At 31.8% G+C, this 17,194-nt stretch overlaps 2 protein-coding genes across 4 annotated transcripts in view; one reads left to right on the forward strand and one right to left on the reverse strand.

Annotated features, from left to right (window-relative positions):
- The window catches only part of LOC130901772 (pancreatic lipase-related protein 3-like), a 44,450-nt gene that overhangs the window by 20,746 nt on the left and 6,510 nt on the right, over positions 1-17,194 (reverse strand). The gene's annotated exons all lie outside the window — the stretch shown is intronic.
- On the forward strand, positions 833-16,492 carry LOC130901771 (lactosylceramide 4-alpha-galactosyltransferase-like). Of its 3 annotated transcripts, none has more exons than XM_057813361.1 (5): positions 833-960; positions 7,494-7,583; positions 10,409-11,004; positions 13,740-13,982; positions 15,356-16,492. In XM_057813361.1, exons 3-5 carry the CDS (start codon positions 10,505-10,507, stop codon positions 15,675-15,677), a joined length of 1,065 nt encoding a protein of 354 aa, XP_057669344.1. In that variant the 5' UTR covers positions 833-960; positions 7,494-7,583; positions 10,409-10,504; the 3' UTR covers positions 15,678-16,492. The 3 variants fall into 3 exon arrangements, with proteins under 3 accessions (XP_057669344.1, XP_057669343.1, XP_057669342.1); XM_057813360.1 differs by lacking the exon at positions 833-960 and adding an exon at positions 3,893-4,083; XM_057813359.1 differs by lacking the exon at positions 833-960 and adding an exon at positions 5,173-5,390.

The raw sequence follows: 17,194 nt of genomic DNA on the forward strand, positions 1-17,194 counted from the left end.
CTTGATACTGCAGGTATCTGTTTTTTTTATGAAATTAATTTTAAAGGAATCTTGAGACTGTATGAAATGGATTAAGGATAGCCGCAATTACCTGTAATTAATATACTGATATAACTTGCAGCTATATGTTTTTTCAATCAATTTTACATCATGATGTAACGAATTGAAATAAAAATGGTTGTCAGCTTTCAGTCGGCCGCAGCGTTAAGGTTGCCAGGTATATTTCTGTTTATTAACTGTACTCACTGGTTTTTTTTTTAATTTTGATACAAAATTAATTTTTTATATATATATTGTAGCTTAGGAAAGTTTTTCGATCAAACAAGCTATTGGATTCCTGCAACGTTAACGAAAGGATGTGCGAAGAAAGAGACCTGAAAACTTGGCCAACTGCTTCTTTTTTCATCATAGAAATGCGCCGTGTTTTTGAGCACAGAAAAACTAAAACTATACCTCTTCTAGTTCTTCTAAAGACTGTGGTAAAAAGGAAACATTTTAATACCTTTCCTATCATTAGGAAGACGATAAACAAATCCGAAAGGTTCGTTCAGTATTGGGATAGCCATTACTTTGGAATAGATTAATAAAAATTTTATAATATAATATTATCATGGACAACATGTGACTTGACATAAATGAACAACATATTAAGAGCCCCATTGGGACAATTTACACGCAAATGTATGTCATTATCGATAATAAAATGGTACTGAGTATTAATTAAATGGTGTTGTTTCATTTTTGTTAGATTAATCGATAGATATTGTAGCAGTAGAAAGTAATTAAAGATAAATACAAAAACAAAAACAATGTCTCGACTCACGTAATATTTATTTTAAATCGAAATTTACAGTGAAACACTTCATAGATTCTTCGTATAAAAAATTTAGAGTGGTTTTATACAGATTTAAAAAAAGATGAAGAAGAATAATCTCAACAATCATCGCTAGTGATTTTTTGGTAATTATTTTAACTTTTTTTCGTTAAAGGGTTTGCAAGAAAATAAATAAACAGGTAATTAGGTACTATCTGTTTCTATTAAATTATTATAACCTACAAATGAACAATCATGAAATTATTAACCAATATTGCATGTTATAAAGTCACTTTGGTAATTATTTAGAATTGGGGCTCCGGGCAAAAATCGCTCCAAAAAATTTTTCACCACCTGGAAACTTTTCATTAGGTAGAATTAGATAATTAAAGGTGGGAGACATATTATTTTCATTATTTTAGACATTACATGGTACAACTTACATACGATAAATCAATTAATTTCTTTAAAATCGTTGATCATACGTTTCAGTAGGTAGCAAAAAGAGAGGCGAGGGGAGGAGTGTTTATAATTTGGTTAACATTTATTCGTCCTTTCCTTCGTTCCCTCCTTCGGCCATATTCTCATTTTATTAAAACGTTGATGTACATAAACATGTGATATAAGCGATGAACTTTTTTGTTTACACTAATCCGACGATTACTGAGAATTATATTTCTCCCATATTATGTTATCATGATTTTCACTTCTAGAAATTCACATTCTTTGGCCATATTTGACGAAATATGGTCGTCGGGACTACCACATGAGTGGATACGTCACCGAATTTTTATTTTGAAGACGCTTCCCCAATCACACTACGCAAGCTCTTGCCATTGTCATTCGAGATTTTTATGTTAAATTTAATGACTCTTAATTTTTTTTTTCAAACTGTATTCATTCCAAAATATATATTTTTGTTTTCGATTATTAATAGCATGATAAGCAAGAGGGAATGTGAGTGGTGGAAGGGGGGCGACTGTTGAGAGAGAAAAAATAATTTTATGAATATTCAAAATTTTTATGCTCTTTTAACAAACCCCCCCCCCCACCACCGTACCTTCCATCCTCCTTGTCACTTTATTATTCGAATTTAATATATACCTATACCTGATAAGGGTTTTCTTTTCGATGAAACCCCATGAAACATGCCTCCCCACCTGAATTATCTAATTCTACCTAATGAAATAGTTTCCAGGGGGTTAAGAATTTTTTGGAGCGATTTTTGCCTGGTACTCCAATTCTAAATAATTACCGTCACTTTATTCTAATTATTCTAATAATTTTAACTAAATAAGAATAGGAAACTTTCAATATATACTTTAAAATCTCATTCTTCACACTACAAAAAGCTGAAAGTTTATTTCAAATTTTGAGCCAACAAAAAGTTCTTTTCTTACAAATTACATACATACAATAAGAAAATATTTCGTTTCTAAATATGAAGTTGCAGTTAACATTTTCCTTACCCTGTATATACTCCATTTTATGAAGTGAGTTGATTTTGTATAAAAAATTTTATTTATTTCTACCTGTGATGAGTAAAGTTAGAATAGGCACTAAAATGGTTTAATATACAAGTAAACTCCGAGAAGGTATTAAGCAAACCAGTGTTTGTTGTAAAACTGTTGTAAATTAATCAATAAAGTAAAGACCTCAGCTTAGTTCTTTAATAAAAACATGAAGATGCTAGATAACAACGTGAAAAATGCCGGAAAATAAATCACCTGGACCACCAAAGCCAAATATGTGAGAGTCATCCTAAACTAAGAGTTGTATACAAGAGGAGGATGTCAAGGAGACGACTAGGAGTAATCATCGTGACACCTTATAGCAAATTTCTTGGAAAAAACGTTGGTTATGTAAATGGCTTGTAGTTGTTGAAACGAAATAGATGAATAATAATAATATGACAGTGATAGAATGAATGATTAGCTTGATAAGAGTGCCACAATAACTGTAAATACAACAGATCTTCCCCACTAATATGAAGGTTGAACGGAAGATCTTCATTATATATTGTCTGAGCTTTTTGGTGTGGATAGAAGGGCACACAGGAGTTTCTTGTAGTTCCTGCGTCGTAGGCAGCGGCTGCTCTTCTTGGGGTTGTTCTTTTTGAGTTGCTGGCTGCTGTTGGAACGGCGATTGGACTGGACTATGACTTTCAGGTAGAGGGTTTTGAGAACGACATTGAGGAATGCCAAACACAATTGGAGTTGGACGACTGTCTTTTCTTTCATCAGTCTGTTTCACTTGAACCACGAGGCATCCTGTCCGAACAAAGTTGATTAATGTGTCAAGGCACTCAGTTAAAACGCCAAATTGCCAAGTCTCTTTATTATTGAGGTAAAGACCTGCACAAACCTCATCAGGGCCAAACACATTTTCCATCGTGTTATACGCATCTACAACATGGGGATAATCCAATGGGGATAAGCCAATATATATAAAAAAGGCCCAAACAAAGTAGATTATCAGCCTGAGGAAGATTTGGACCAGAAATAGATTCAACTCATCGTTAATGCTATCGCCAAGAGAAGATTGGAAGAGCTGAGGAACCCCTCTCGCCACAATCAGCTGAGGGATATAATTAGTTACTTCAGAAAATACAACTCCAGGGCCTAATATGTTTTTGGCAGAATTTAGGGTAGAGGCAGTTTCCTTAAAAGTGGATCTATTCTGTAAGCTAGAGACAATAACAAACAAACAATCATCAAAACTTTGAGTGGGAAGATACATTTACCAATGTATATGGCGCTTTTCCGATTAAAAAAGAAGAAAGCCATAAAATTAGAAAGGGGATCGGGGTAAGAAGAAGACTAACGACTTATTGGATGATATACGATGAATGAAAATTTCGTCGTTATTTAAGGGATGCTTTTTGGAAGGAACCAGTTAGTCGAAATACACCTGGGTCAAGCTACAAAAATGACTTTTTGTGTAATATTCTCAGTATGATAATTTCAACAAACTTTTTAACCAGCATTTTAATCCTTGTTTATTGGAAAGATACTTATCAGGAGAAATAATATACCAGTAAAATTATATTGCTGCAGTTTATCTAACTTGAAAGTAAACATTCAGTTATTAAATTATATTACAAACGAGGCTACCATAATTCTATTCAAATATATAGGGTGTTCTGGGACTTGATGCAAAAAAGTAGAGTAGATAACGTGAAAATCATTCTGTGACGTGAAAAAAATTTCTCTTACGAGCCCTCGTTTCTGATTTATAGGCATTTTAAGCTGCGAAATCAAAATAAATAGGTACGTAAATTTTCTAAATTATACATTCGAACATTATGAATTTTTAATGGATGATAATTCTACACTACTATCTGAAGGCCGAGACTTTACAGGGACAACCTGTACAATCTAAAGATAGTAAAAATTAATGTTTTAATTGAATTTTTAACAAAAAGATACTCTTTGTTTATCTCGATAGCATTGATGGCTTAGGAGATTTTTAGATCGTTGTAAATACCAAAGAAACCGGTCGCTATAAAGAGACATTCTGAAGAAAATAACCATAAATTGTAATTTTTTATTTTTTATATGGTGATGTAAGCTCCTTTTCTTCCGATTCAAATGTTAGAAGACATGTTGGTATGATAGCTACAACGGAAGGTACTAATGAAAATAATTTCATTTTTATATCCCTTATACTTACATGTTCACCAGATCTAAATCCTATTGGAAAACTGTTTAACCAGTTTGAAAGTAGAATGAAATGCTGACAACAGCAAGATATCTCCAAGAAATTCAATAAGAAGTATGAAAATTTCAATTTAGAGATAGTCGAAATTATTCTGGGTACTAAAATTGAAGTACCATCTTTATACTAAAAACCAGTTATATTTTGAGGCCTATTCAAACAGAAAGGACATTCGAAAATTTATGAAACAAATAAGGATTTAATACATGTAAATTCCTATGAAAGAAATTATCACAATTACTTTGTAACATTATACACAATGTTTTTTGCTATTAATAAAAGTCAATTAATTATTTGTTCTATAATTTGTTTAAAAACCCAAATAATAAGAATATAATGATGTGTTATCTCTCGACGTAAGCGTTACGTGAATGAAATTTCATCTTTGTTGGAATGTTTAAAAAAACATAGATAGATAATAATTTAAGCAATGTAAACATTTGGTAGATGGATAATTTCATTATACTTTAGGGGGACTGTAAAAAGAGACAATGAAAATTATGTTATGAATATTATATTATGAAAATAAAATGGCTGAACTTCCGAAAAACGCCAATGAAATATTACATGTGACGTCGATATTTTTGAAATTCCCGCGACCTCGTAACGTTGAAAAACACGGTCATTTCGTGCGCAGGTAAGTAGGAGCAGAAATATCCGCCATTTTGCTCGTTCATTAAATTAGTGGTAAATAAAACATTGCAAGTTTGAAACATTTTTTGTGGTTTGGTTTTTTGAGTTAAAATTAAAAGAAAATCCAAGACTCGAGAACTCAAACGGCACTCTACCACACTAGTGAAGACAAGCCCGTACTTGAGTAGAAAGAAACTACAAAAACAGTACTCGTGTATTCCATAAGGTAACAAAAATTAAGAAATTGGAAACGATCTATTCCCTTCGGATGTTAAGCTACAACTGGTTAGGTTAAGTTAGGTTAGGTTAGGTCCGGTGCGTTTACTATAATATTCCTATTTTTCTTTCCTTGTTCGTGGCATGAATAGGCCTATATTTTCTTAGTCCTTATACGATTGTGACTATTCCCTATCATTTTTACCTTCCAATTCCTTTTGGCGTTTTTTCAGAAGTTTATCCAATAAAATTTCAGACAAATTCAACAATTTTATATATTGTAATACATCTTGGTTGTTTTAACAACAGCACAGCGCTGAAGACCGCAGAATCGTTTCCACTTCTTCAACTGAGGAGAACATTTTTTACTGCAGTAGAAATCCAATGAAATCAATTAACTTGAAGTCATCTGATTGAAGACTATTTCCAAGCAACAAGCTTTCGGAATCGAACATTTTTTCGAACAATTATCAATGTTCTTGGGTTATTAATACATTAATAAATCTGGAGACTAAACGGGTGAGCCGTTGTGCAAAGGGCTTTATTTGTAATGTCTTGAACACCAGTCAAAATCACCCAGTGGCCATTAGTTATGGACTATGGGGTGGTTATTTCAATTAAATATTTATTTGGAATTTAAGTTTAAAAAATAATGATTTTTATGTCCAATGGACCCAGAAGATTTAAGTAAAACCATAAAGGCAAATTATTTATATCCTTTATTGAAAGAACTGCAGGAAAATTGCTATTGATTTGTAATTTGGGACGCATATTTTTGAAAATCTAATTTTCATATTAAAATAGTGTAAAAATTAAAAAAGAAGAATCAAAGTTTGTCTAAAGATACTGAAAGTATTTATTCCTGTCTATTAAGAGTAACTTCAGTTAGTGGGATTTTCGATTCATTTCCTCATAAACTATTTGGCATCATTTGTAAACGTGCTGACGGTGTCTTCAACTCTGTAAGTTTCACTGTGAGTCTTTATAAAGGCACAGACCATACAGTTATATGGACTGCTAGTCATATTTTTTCAAGCAAAAGCAAATTGACGGAACATGAATTAGGAGGAACATCAACCTGTGGGATTTTCGATTCGCTTCCTCATAAACTGGGAATAAATTCCTTAAAAATTGATTTCAATTTATGTATTTTTGTAAATTTAATAAATTAAGTATTAGACAAACGGATTCAAAGATAAATAAAGAAGGAAAAGTTAACAATTTAAATCTTTTAGTCTCCTCAGTTTCAGCATTGTTCCCATTGACACAATTGTGAATTTCGTAGTGTTTGAGTGTGAATCATAAATCTGTCATGTAGCAATTGAGTCAGAGAAGAAGTCGCGTAAAGTTAGGTAGAATGATAGAAGGGCTTAATGGGCTTTGGAGTACTTTAATTGTAGCAAAACCTCACCGTTGTTTATGAGGACAAGAAATGATGTAAAATCCTCATCGTGAATCGACAAGCTTTACAAGCATAAGCAAGTTTATGAACCATTTCATGCAAGTTTAAAAAAAGTAGTTGCTCACAATCAGAAAGACAACTTACTGAGAGCACTTTGAAGAGGACATCTTATCAATATTCATCACGCATTTATCGAATAATATGAAAACGTTGACGTCTTCTAGTACTGTTTAGACCGTGCTTCAAAAGGTAGTTAAAAATCAATAATTGAAACACCTCTACCTTCTAGTATTTTTTGAATTTGAAACCTCAGCTTCAAGCAGATAAATTCGCGTGGTGACCTTTTCCGCTAATCGAAAAAGATCGATAGGTCTTAGACAGGACCATAAATTTTAGGAAGATGTACCATTAGGAATCTTTTTACTTTGACCCAAACATTCTCATGATCATTGTGATTCATATTTTATTGACAAAATAGAAGGGATAAATTTCAATGAAGTCAATTACTGTGTGTTTTGGTGAAGAGTGTTCACAATTTTTTTAATTATACATTATGTATAATATTAAATACAAGACCTGTATATTGTACAAATCAATCAACACGATAACATTACAAAGATAAAATATATAACTGATAACAAAGAGATGCTGAAATTAATTCATTCACAGTTGTTTCCTTTGATGTTTATTACAACAGTTATTGTTTTCTAGTGAATCGTACAAAATACAACTTGCAACTCAATTAAATGATGTTATTGACCAAAAGTGATTAAAAACAGTAAGGATAAAACGAATGATAAAGTAAGTATATTCTGAAATAACTATTATTAAAGTTGAAGCGCAGTAGTGAAGCGCGATAAAATTTTTTAGGCGTTCTACAATGTTTCCTAGAAAAAAACTTATCTTGTAAAAGTTCCATCATCTTTGTCAAATTTCTATTTCTTTTTTTATCAGCTTTTGTACTGAATTGATGGATTGTTGTTACATCTTACTGATATTTGTATTACTTCACTTCCAAGAAAACTCACAATATTTTAATTTCCAAAAACGTCCTAAGCAAATTAAATATATTCAAAACTTTCAGTAACTTAGACATGTTGAGAGATTATTTCTTAAACTGAACCCATTCAGAGTTTCATCTAATTCAGCTGAAAACTTTTTAAGTCCAAGATTATGCACCACAAATATTGATACATTTAATAATATTTGACTATATATACATATTCTTCGACAGTTTTATATTATACTATATAATTGTATAAAGAATATTCTTTATACAATGACTATATGTATATTCAACCAATGAACGTATTTTTGGCAACTACAAAGACAACTCGTTAAGTTTTCATATTACTTTATCCTCAAACTTGAGTGCTTACGATCCAAACTTTATCTCCAACAAAAAGTAAACGATCAATATTTTTGACAAGAATAACTTGTGTAAATTTTTTGTACAGCTCATTATCTTAGTGACAACAGATTTTTTTAATAATATCCGGTAATTATCTTCTCGCTTATAGTTCTATCTTTTGGTATAAGTATTTACCAATTCTCTTGGTATTTATTAAGTTTATGTTGCACAATATCCCACACACTCTATTATAGTATATTATTATTTAGTTTGAATCGTCCTAAATAACTAGACAGTTCGGTAAGCCGTGGAAAAAAGACTATATGCTCGACATCTACAGCGTTGCGCAACGATATTCTTCAGGTAAACACAACACCATTTTAGACCATCGGGACTATAAGTTGTGTTATCGTAGATCACGAAAAGAGTGCACAGAATACGTTCGTGTATCTAAGATGAATAATACCCTAGCACTAAAACAACTTGATTCGCAAGGAAGATTGATTATTCAAATGGTGATTGTTGACTTTATTGAGGCTTCCCACAAAAACGTCAATTCTTCAGTGATTATTTCAACATATCATAAAATGCTGGATATTAATTTTTTGTATTTGGTTGGTTGCAAAATAATTTATAATCACCTGAAATAATTAAAGAGATTTTATTGTAAAAAGTAAATTGAAATGGAAAAAATTAACAATGAAAAAAGTTAAAGATGAATTTTCTACATTCATATTTGATAGTATAGGAGTTGATAACATTTGTATGATATTGACAGGAGACTTTTCACAATGAAGCATAACTAATAAGCAGAAAGTAAATCACCAACAAATAACAGCTTTTAATGTGATGGCTTAAGTCACGAATACAGTATCTCTCGCCACCGTAAACAAATCACAGTAAATCGCAGAATTATTCGGCAAAAATTTCAAGTGGAGCTTGCAAAACCATCACTGAAACTTATATAAGCTAATAGCTTCGAGAAACAGAGTACTGATTCCACAAACATGATTTGATACTGTCAAAGTAACAATCAGAACTTCTTGGTTCAAGTGTTAAGGAGAGGAACTTACTTGCTGAAGAAACGACAATTTTCAAAAAAAAGAAACTCCGTGTTTTCCACATTTTACAATATGGAAAATAAGATACATGTCAAGCTTCCTTCTTGTGGCAGTGAAATACAGTTTAAAAGCTGTGTTATTACGTAATGAAATTAAAAACTATCGACCCAAGTTGTCCATTCAGAAACAAACCTATGAAAAACTGCACTACCTACTTTTCGAATAAAATAAACTACAATGACTACAAGTTATTTGAAAGTTATCATTAAGGATTTATGAAACATTGCCGTCTTCTTTATTCTTGGACCAGTCGTCCAGTGGAGAAAAACTTTGTGGGGAAAAGTTGGCCAAAAAGATACGAATTTCAACAGTGATATCAAAATATTAAGTATGTACTTCTCGTGGACTAAAAAATATCCTTTTGTCTCCTCTTCACATTATACTTGGACTATTGGAAAACTTTGTGAAGATTATGAATGAATTAAGTGAAGGATTTAAATACCTAAGACCCCAGTTAAATGACCCCAACCCTATTGGGTTACGAACTAGAAAGATGCTGGGTGATATTAATTTTATAGAAAAGCTTACCACGCAAGCATTTAGAGCCTTGGAACTTAAACATCATTAGGGGGTTTTGGGGCAACAATATGCTCGAACAGCTGGTTAAATAACTTTTAGATTCCTATAAATTGCATTGCTGCCGATAGAAAATACACTTTCTTTATTCCCATTTATCATTGTTTCTTAGAATTTGAGATCTTTTATTGATAAGAAGGATGGTAACAAGTACGATGGGATCCTATTAGATACTACTAGATATTTTTTATCGTCATGATACTTTCACACATTGTTGACTGCAGATGACGGCATTCGATATGCCTTACCAAATTTCTTATAGAAGTTGGAACCCGAATTTGAATACAATGTAACGTTGGACTATCTACGTAAAAATGTAGATATCGTAAAAATATTCCCAACGGAGTCACTAACTATTATTAAAATTACTATTTAGCTCTGATAAAATTATTATTTTTTATATTATATATATAAGTGGATGTAATACAAACAAATCTTTAATGTTTTACACATTGATTGTTATCAAAATCTTATATAACGATATGAAAATCATAATTGTTACCATTAAACGCTACACTTATTTTTTCAAATAATCCTGTTCGTAAGATGGAAGTTTATTGTTATTTTCATTTTTACAGACAAATCTAATGTGGATGTTCTCAAGAATTATTTCAGCATTAATTAGATGAAAATAGTTATAACTTGCACTTGCACTGGATGACGTTATTACACATATGCATATAAGAAATTTATTGAGATACTGGAGATGTTTCGGAGTAGCAATCGTCATAATAATCATATTAAATTTACAATCGCAAGAATTTCAATACCAATACAGCCTAGCCTGTTATTCTGCAAAAGGAAATACATTACCCGACATATCAGAAGTACCTCCTCGAAAAGGAAAATCAATATTTTTCCATGAAACATCTTGTAAATCATTACAAAAAGGAAAAATAACAATAACTTCACGTCAAGCATGTGCAGTAGAGAGCGCCGCTATTATGAATCCGAATTTAGACGTTTATTTGCTTTATACTTCACCAGGTATTGTAAAAAACGAAGGAGACGAATCTGACTTGTTCCTAAGTGCCTTATTAAGTTATAAAAACGTTAAGATTTTACATTTAAACTATGAAAGGTACATTAATAACACTCCTGTAGGAAATCTCTGGAAGTACAATAAAATACAAAACTCTCGTTACTCGCTGAGTCATGCTAGTGATATACTTAGGTGAGTTATAGAATATTTAACGGTAGTAACGTTACCTCTATGTAGAAAATAGCTCAATCCTCTTTACGGTAATATTCTCAATTCCCTTTAAGATTATGCTGCTTCATAAATGGACCATTCCAGAATGACGTCATTGACAGTTCGGCCATCTTCATTGGGTGGCACACAATGTCATTCTAATACTTGTATTTATAAACATTGCCGAGTTTTTCAATTTTCAAAACTTAATCTGAGGACATCTTATCATTTTTCCAATTTCTTGCTGTTTTGAACAACAGCGGAGATCATTGGAATGCACTGTCGGATGTCAAAAGAAATGCTTACAGTTTCAAAATAGGGATATTTAAATAAAAGCATACTAATGAATGAATTTTATAACAGGTAAGGGTCTTAGAATGGCAAAACCATCAGTTTAATATAGTACCGATATGGGTACGAAATGAATACTGAAGTTGGTTTTTAGATTAAACAACAAATTTCTTAAGTTTATTGAAATTTGTGACACTGAAATCATCTAAAAAAATTTGTATTATGAATGTATCAATAATATACTGTCTACACTAATACAAACAATTACACTATCTGACGCGCGTTTCGATAACAAAGTTATCGTCTTCAGAGACGGAAGCTTACCTACTTATTATGAAATTCAATACTTCCATTGACGGGTCTTATTTAGGAACGGTTGTCATATAATTTCTCGTGACTGACACCTAACGTCACCGCTTAAGATCGATAATATTCACTTTGATCCATTATGTCGAAATAATGTCAAAGAATAATGCAATATACAAAAAAGTCACCCACATGATATGCTCATTAACAGAAGGAGAATAAATATTTTGTATGCCATCCAGACAAAATGGACGATTTCTCAAAGTCACGTTGCGGTTAGCTTTTATCTTTTGCCATCGAAAACACGTTTTATGTATAATTTTACTAACACTACTTTTACCACCTCGACACTTAAGTCTTAACCTTGTTTTATGCTCAAATCAATTATGGATAATTATCTATTTTCTCACGTTTTACTTTGTAAATAGTATAAAATGATGCAACTTTATCCTCTGTGCAGATGTTTCCTATACTTTAGATGAATGAATCGATGTCTCATCACTTTCTGTCTCCAATGACACAACTATGGATAAATTATGCATCATTTTGGCTCACCTTCAATGGAGAGGTAATGATAGGTAGTTGGGCATTTCTTTTAAACGATGATAATAGCTAGATCAAAAAAAAGTAGAAATTGGCCTTTAAATAAGTATAATAAACGATAGCTAAGGGACAGTTCAACAAAATCGTTTGATATTAGATTAACCTGGAGAATCATACCAAAAAAATTAAAAAGAATTATGTAGTACAGTCAAACAATTTGGAACCATTGGCTCACCTTCAACGGAGAGGTAATGATAGGTAGTTGGGCATTTCTTTTAAACGATGATAATAGCTAGATCAAAAAAAGGAGAAAAAGGCTTTCAAATAAGTATAAAAAACGATAGCTAACGGACAGTTCAACAAAAGCGGTTGATAGTAGATTAACCTGGAGAATCATACCAAAAAAATTAAAAAGAATTATGTGGTACAATCAAACATTTTGAAAACATTGGCGCACCTTCAATGGAGAGGTAATGATATAAACCTGCAGCATGTGTACAAATTAGATTATGGAAGCTTCATTTACATGTCAGTAAGCAAATCGGATTTAAAAACTCTCAATTACTTTCACAATACAGCTCCAAAAATTTGCCGAGAAACTTTCAGATCCGGTCCTTCTGAAAGTATCTATTTTGAATCTAATGAACCTCCCCTACTTTTAATTTCATACTGTTACAGCACAATGTGACAGTTCAAATTATCCTCTAAAAAATCGTTCACTCGACACAAGTAATTATGAATCTAAACTCCAATCACTTCCAGCAATTCTATCACCACTCATATCTAATATTCACCTGTCTGAAACCATCCCTATTACTAGCTTATCTTATCATTGGTAATTCTCTGAATACTTATATTCCTTACGCATGAAAGACAGCGATATACTGAAACAACGGTTTGTAAATATTATTGTCTCTTACGTCAATAAACTCCATTAGTCCAACATGTCCCGTACATCTTATTATTCAGAATATTCATATTAACAGTGTTGAAAGCTTTGGTACTTTAATTTGGATACCATCTCACACCGAAATACTTGAGAACGGACTTACTGAAAATAAAAACTAACCTCCAAAGTGACTCAATACAATGATCTGATAACTAGGATAAGATGTTCAATACTCGAACAATGGTCAAATCACTTGGCAAGCTGCAATACTAAGTTACATAAAATTTAAAAGTTCATCTACTTGAAATATCTTCCTCCCACGAGTCTTACAGATGCAGTTGCTGTATGCGGACTACGTGTCGGGCATACTCGACTGACGGATGTTTAATGTCCGCTTAATCCATTATTTGAAAAAAGTTAATTAATATAATGAAATAGAACTTGTTAATGTTAATGTTAAGGTGACTTATTTACATTGTTAGTGATTGATTGTATCATAAATGTACCATGTGTCAATGATCTTAGTTGTCCAGACATCTTTATTCGAATAAAAAGAAGCTAATATTAATTCTAACTTATTTGTATTTATTGACGTCATAATTAAATACTTCAAATGAAAGTTTCCTAATCTGTTGGTTGATTTTGAGGAAGAAACGTCTCCTACATGTTTTCTTTTCCCAATTTCCAGATATGTTACGCTATGGAAATATGGCGGAATTTATTTAGATCTGGACGTGGTTATTTTGAAGTCTCTGGAAGATCTACCCGCAAATTTTGCTGGATTACAATCTCTGACCGATGTGGCAGCTGGTGTGATGGGTTTTGCTGCGTCCGGTAAAGGACACGAAATGGCAGAAAGATGTTTACTCGATCTTCAAAAGAACTTTGACGGTGACAGTTGGGGAAATAACGGTCCAGGAGTGATAACAAGGTTCGAAAGTATGATTACGTTTTTTCTTGAAAAACGGTATTGAAAACAGATCAAAATATTAATGTTAACAACCTTCATGGTTACATTAATCATTAGAACAACGACGACATGAAAGTCAAAATGGAAATCCATTTAAACCAAATTAAAACTCTTTTTTCCTCAATATCATATCCCAATAATAAATAACAATCATTATTTTTACTATTCATAGTTACATTTAAATGTATAAGTAGAATTATAAATTTTACCTAAATTGTCTTATTTATAATTAATAACTTCCTCCTTTCTAAAAACTATCGTTTTTTGCTCTGTTTGTATATATATGGTTTTTTAATATTCCTTGGTGTGTTAATGCAGCATTTTTTAACTTATTGATGACTTTTTAATCTATTTTTTAATTACTGTGATGTCTGTCCTACTAAGCTAGAATTTCTGGAAGCGTTGCTGATATTCATACTGAACTATTTACAATGCCACTACATCAACATTCACAATTACACTTCCCAACGCGCGTTCCGATAACCAAGTTATCGTCTTCAGGGACTGAGGGTAAATAGCGTCACAATAATTACAAGAAACTTGACTTCTTATGTATTATGTCTTTTATGGCTTGTTATATAACAGTTTTTCAGGTTAATTATTATTTATCTCTCAATACAGTTTTTAATTTTTTAATATCTAAGCGAAACGTCAATATTTATATCTGTATTAAAAACCAATTTTCAATAAAAAGAGAAAAACATCAAAAATATTTATCAAACTAGTTTTGTCTAGGCCAAACTAGTTTGATCCTAGTGACTGCGCCAATTAACTTATGAGTCCGTTTTTAAAAACAAAATTTTACTAAATTCGAATTTACAAACTTGATGTTACCACTTTACTATAAGACTTTCAGATTCAAGGAAGGTAGATTAACATATTTGTATACATTTATTTTGGGGTCAACGAATAAAGAAGTAATAAAAATAAAAAGTTGTGGAAGATCATGGAATTAGCAACGTAAATTGAAGGCGACGACGAAACTGTGATAAAAATATCATTCTGGGTTAGGATCAATAATCAGTTCTGATAAGAGATCTACCTGAATCCGGATTATAATTTCCTGAATGATGGAATTTCGTCTTATTACTTGTAAATACTATTTGAAATCAATTGTATGGTAATTGCAATTAGTTTAAGTTGAATTTATTCGATTTTATACCCGCACAATTAAGAGCTGATCGACTGATCGTCAATTAATGAAAAAAAAATTATTACATTGTTATTTTATTGGCGTTTGAACTCGAATATTTTGTAATGTCTAATGACTAATGTCATTTTTAAATGAGTTTGACTATTTTCCACATCTCTTAATTTTTGTTATATTGTTATAGATTATTGTTGGATCTTTGTGGAATAACCAATAGGACCAAAGATACCAATTTATCAGAATTAATGGTCGATAAGGATTGTGGAGGATTCACTGTATTCACACCTACAGCTTTCTATCCGATATCGTATCAGACTTGGTATTGGTATTTCGATGAATATAAATTACAATCTATGATACTTAACACTAAAGATAGTTACGCAATACATACTTGGAATAAATTTAGCGCCAATACGAAAGTACTTTTGAATTCGGGTATGCCTTATTTTTATTACGCCAAAAAATATTGTCCCAAAGTCGTTGCCGAATCCACTAGGACGTTTTAATCAAACAATTGTTTATTTCGAACAAGATCTGACAAATTCTAAATTGGATTTTTTTAATGTTTAATCACTTTAGATCTAATTTCTACTACAGAAATTTGATCTAATGATTTTATATAATATCGTCGCATTTTACTCATTGAAATGGAAAAAAAATATGAGAATAAAATAATTCAAACTAGATAGAACACACAGTATGGTTATTGGGTTTGAAATTATTGATCATCACGTCACTTTGAATCATATTACGTATAGAATGAGGCTAGAAACTGATAGATCTCACATTTTGAGATGATGAAGGCGCAATTTTAGAAGATTACTTGCAAGAGGAGAGAAGAGGAAGCTAGTCCAAGTTGTTTTCTTGCAGTCAGCAAATACCGTCTGTTGTCAAAGCTTCAAGAACCCTGCATGGGGAACGATTTTTTAGATGTAAAGTCAAATGTACAGTACAGTCCTTAGAGACGCCAGAACATTGATAGAAAAAATTGTAAACCTTATTGCGGACTATATTGGAAAGTAAAAATGATAAATTTGGGTCATGGGCAGAGCAATGGGATTAGCCCTCCTGGCCGTTTAACATTTTATTTTCCAGTTGGCAGATGTTTCAGAAGTTAAATTCTTCAAAAAGTAAAAATTTATATATATGTAGGTTAAAAATAATATATCATTGTATCTCAGAAACAAGAGCTGATTTTGTGTTCGAAATAGATTAGGATTTCAAATATTAAAGGCATATTTTTATATTCGAATGTATATATGGAACTTTTTCATCGATATTAATAGCAATTTACACCATTCAATAAACGCTCATAATATAATTTTTGTTTTCTTATAAACCCTTATTTTCCTATTCCACCAATTGGACACAAAAGACCCTTTCATTGAGCAAAGGCGAGCCAAGGAAAGTTACTGGTATGGTTACTGGACACTATTTGATTGAAGTAACAGCTCTTGTTGTTTCTGTAAAGAACTGAAGGAAACCGCCGAACACCTTCTCTTTAAGTGCGAGACTATCCATAAATAAAGACTACGGTACTTACAATCAAGCTCTTTTAAATCAGATAAGGTAAGCTGCATAGCTCAGAAGGGTAGCTTTGCTAGTCGTTACTACCTCACCGGTGAACAGTCCAGGATACACAATAGATCAATAGTTCAAGTATTAGAGAAGTAGATTCCTAACTCATCTAATCTAATCTAAACTAATAAATACTTCTACTGTATTGTGGCTTTGTTAAGTCTCTCTGACTGATAAAATATAACTTTGAAACTCCAACAAAACTTGGAATCTCTTCATAACGTAAGCACTTACACCCCAACAAAAACCAAAGGGAATACCACAAATAATAAAAAATACTACTTCGTTTCAATGTTTGATGGATAGCAGGAAATGGAGCGACGATTACATGGAAAATTACTTTGTAATAAATTCTCTAATGAGTATCACAAATGGTTAATGTGAAAAATAAAATTCAACTCGACTAAAATTAGCACCTAACCGCTATTTGGTATTTACAATGTCG

Source organism: Diorhabda carinulata, chromosome X (genome assembly GCF_026250575.1).
Source record: "Diorhabda carinulata isolate Delta chromosome X, icDioCari1.1, whole genome shotgun sequence".
Taxonomy (NCBI): domain Eukaryota; kingdom Metazoa; phylum Arthropoda; class Insecta; order Coleoptera; family Chrysomelidae; genus Diorhabda; species Diorhabda carinulata.

What these genes read in the sequence shown, in the direction of transcription:
- LOC130901771 (XM_057813361.1), top strand. Translation starts at nt 10,505, where the DNA reads ATGCATATAAGAAATTTATTGAGATACTGGAGATGTTTCGGAGTAGCA. An exon ending in CATGCTAGTGATATACTTAG is followed by an intron (nt 11,005 to 13,739) that starts GTGAGTTATAGA and finishes CCCAATTTCCAG; the next exon opens with ATATGTTACGCTATGGAAAT. An exon ending in GGTCCAGGAGTGATAACAAG is followed by an intron (nt 13,983 to 15,355) that starts GTTCGAAAGTAT and finishes ATATTGTTATAG; the next exon opens with ATTATTGTTGGATCTTTGTG.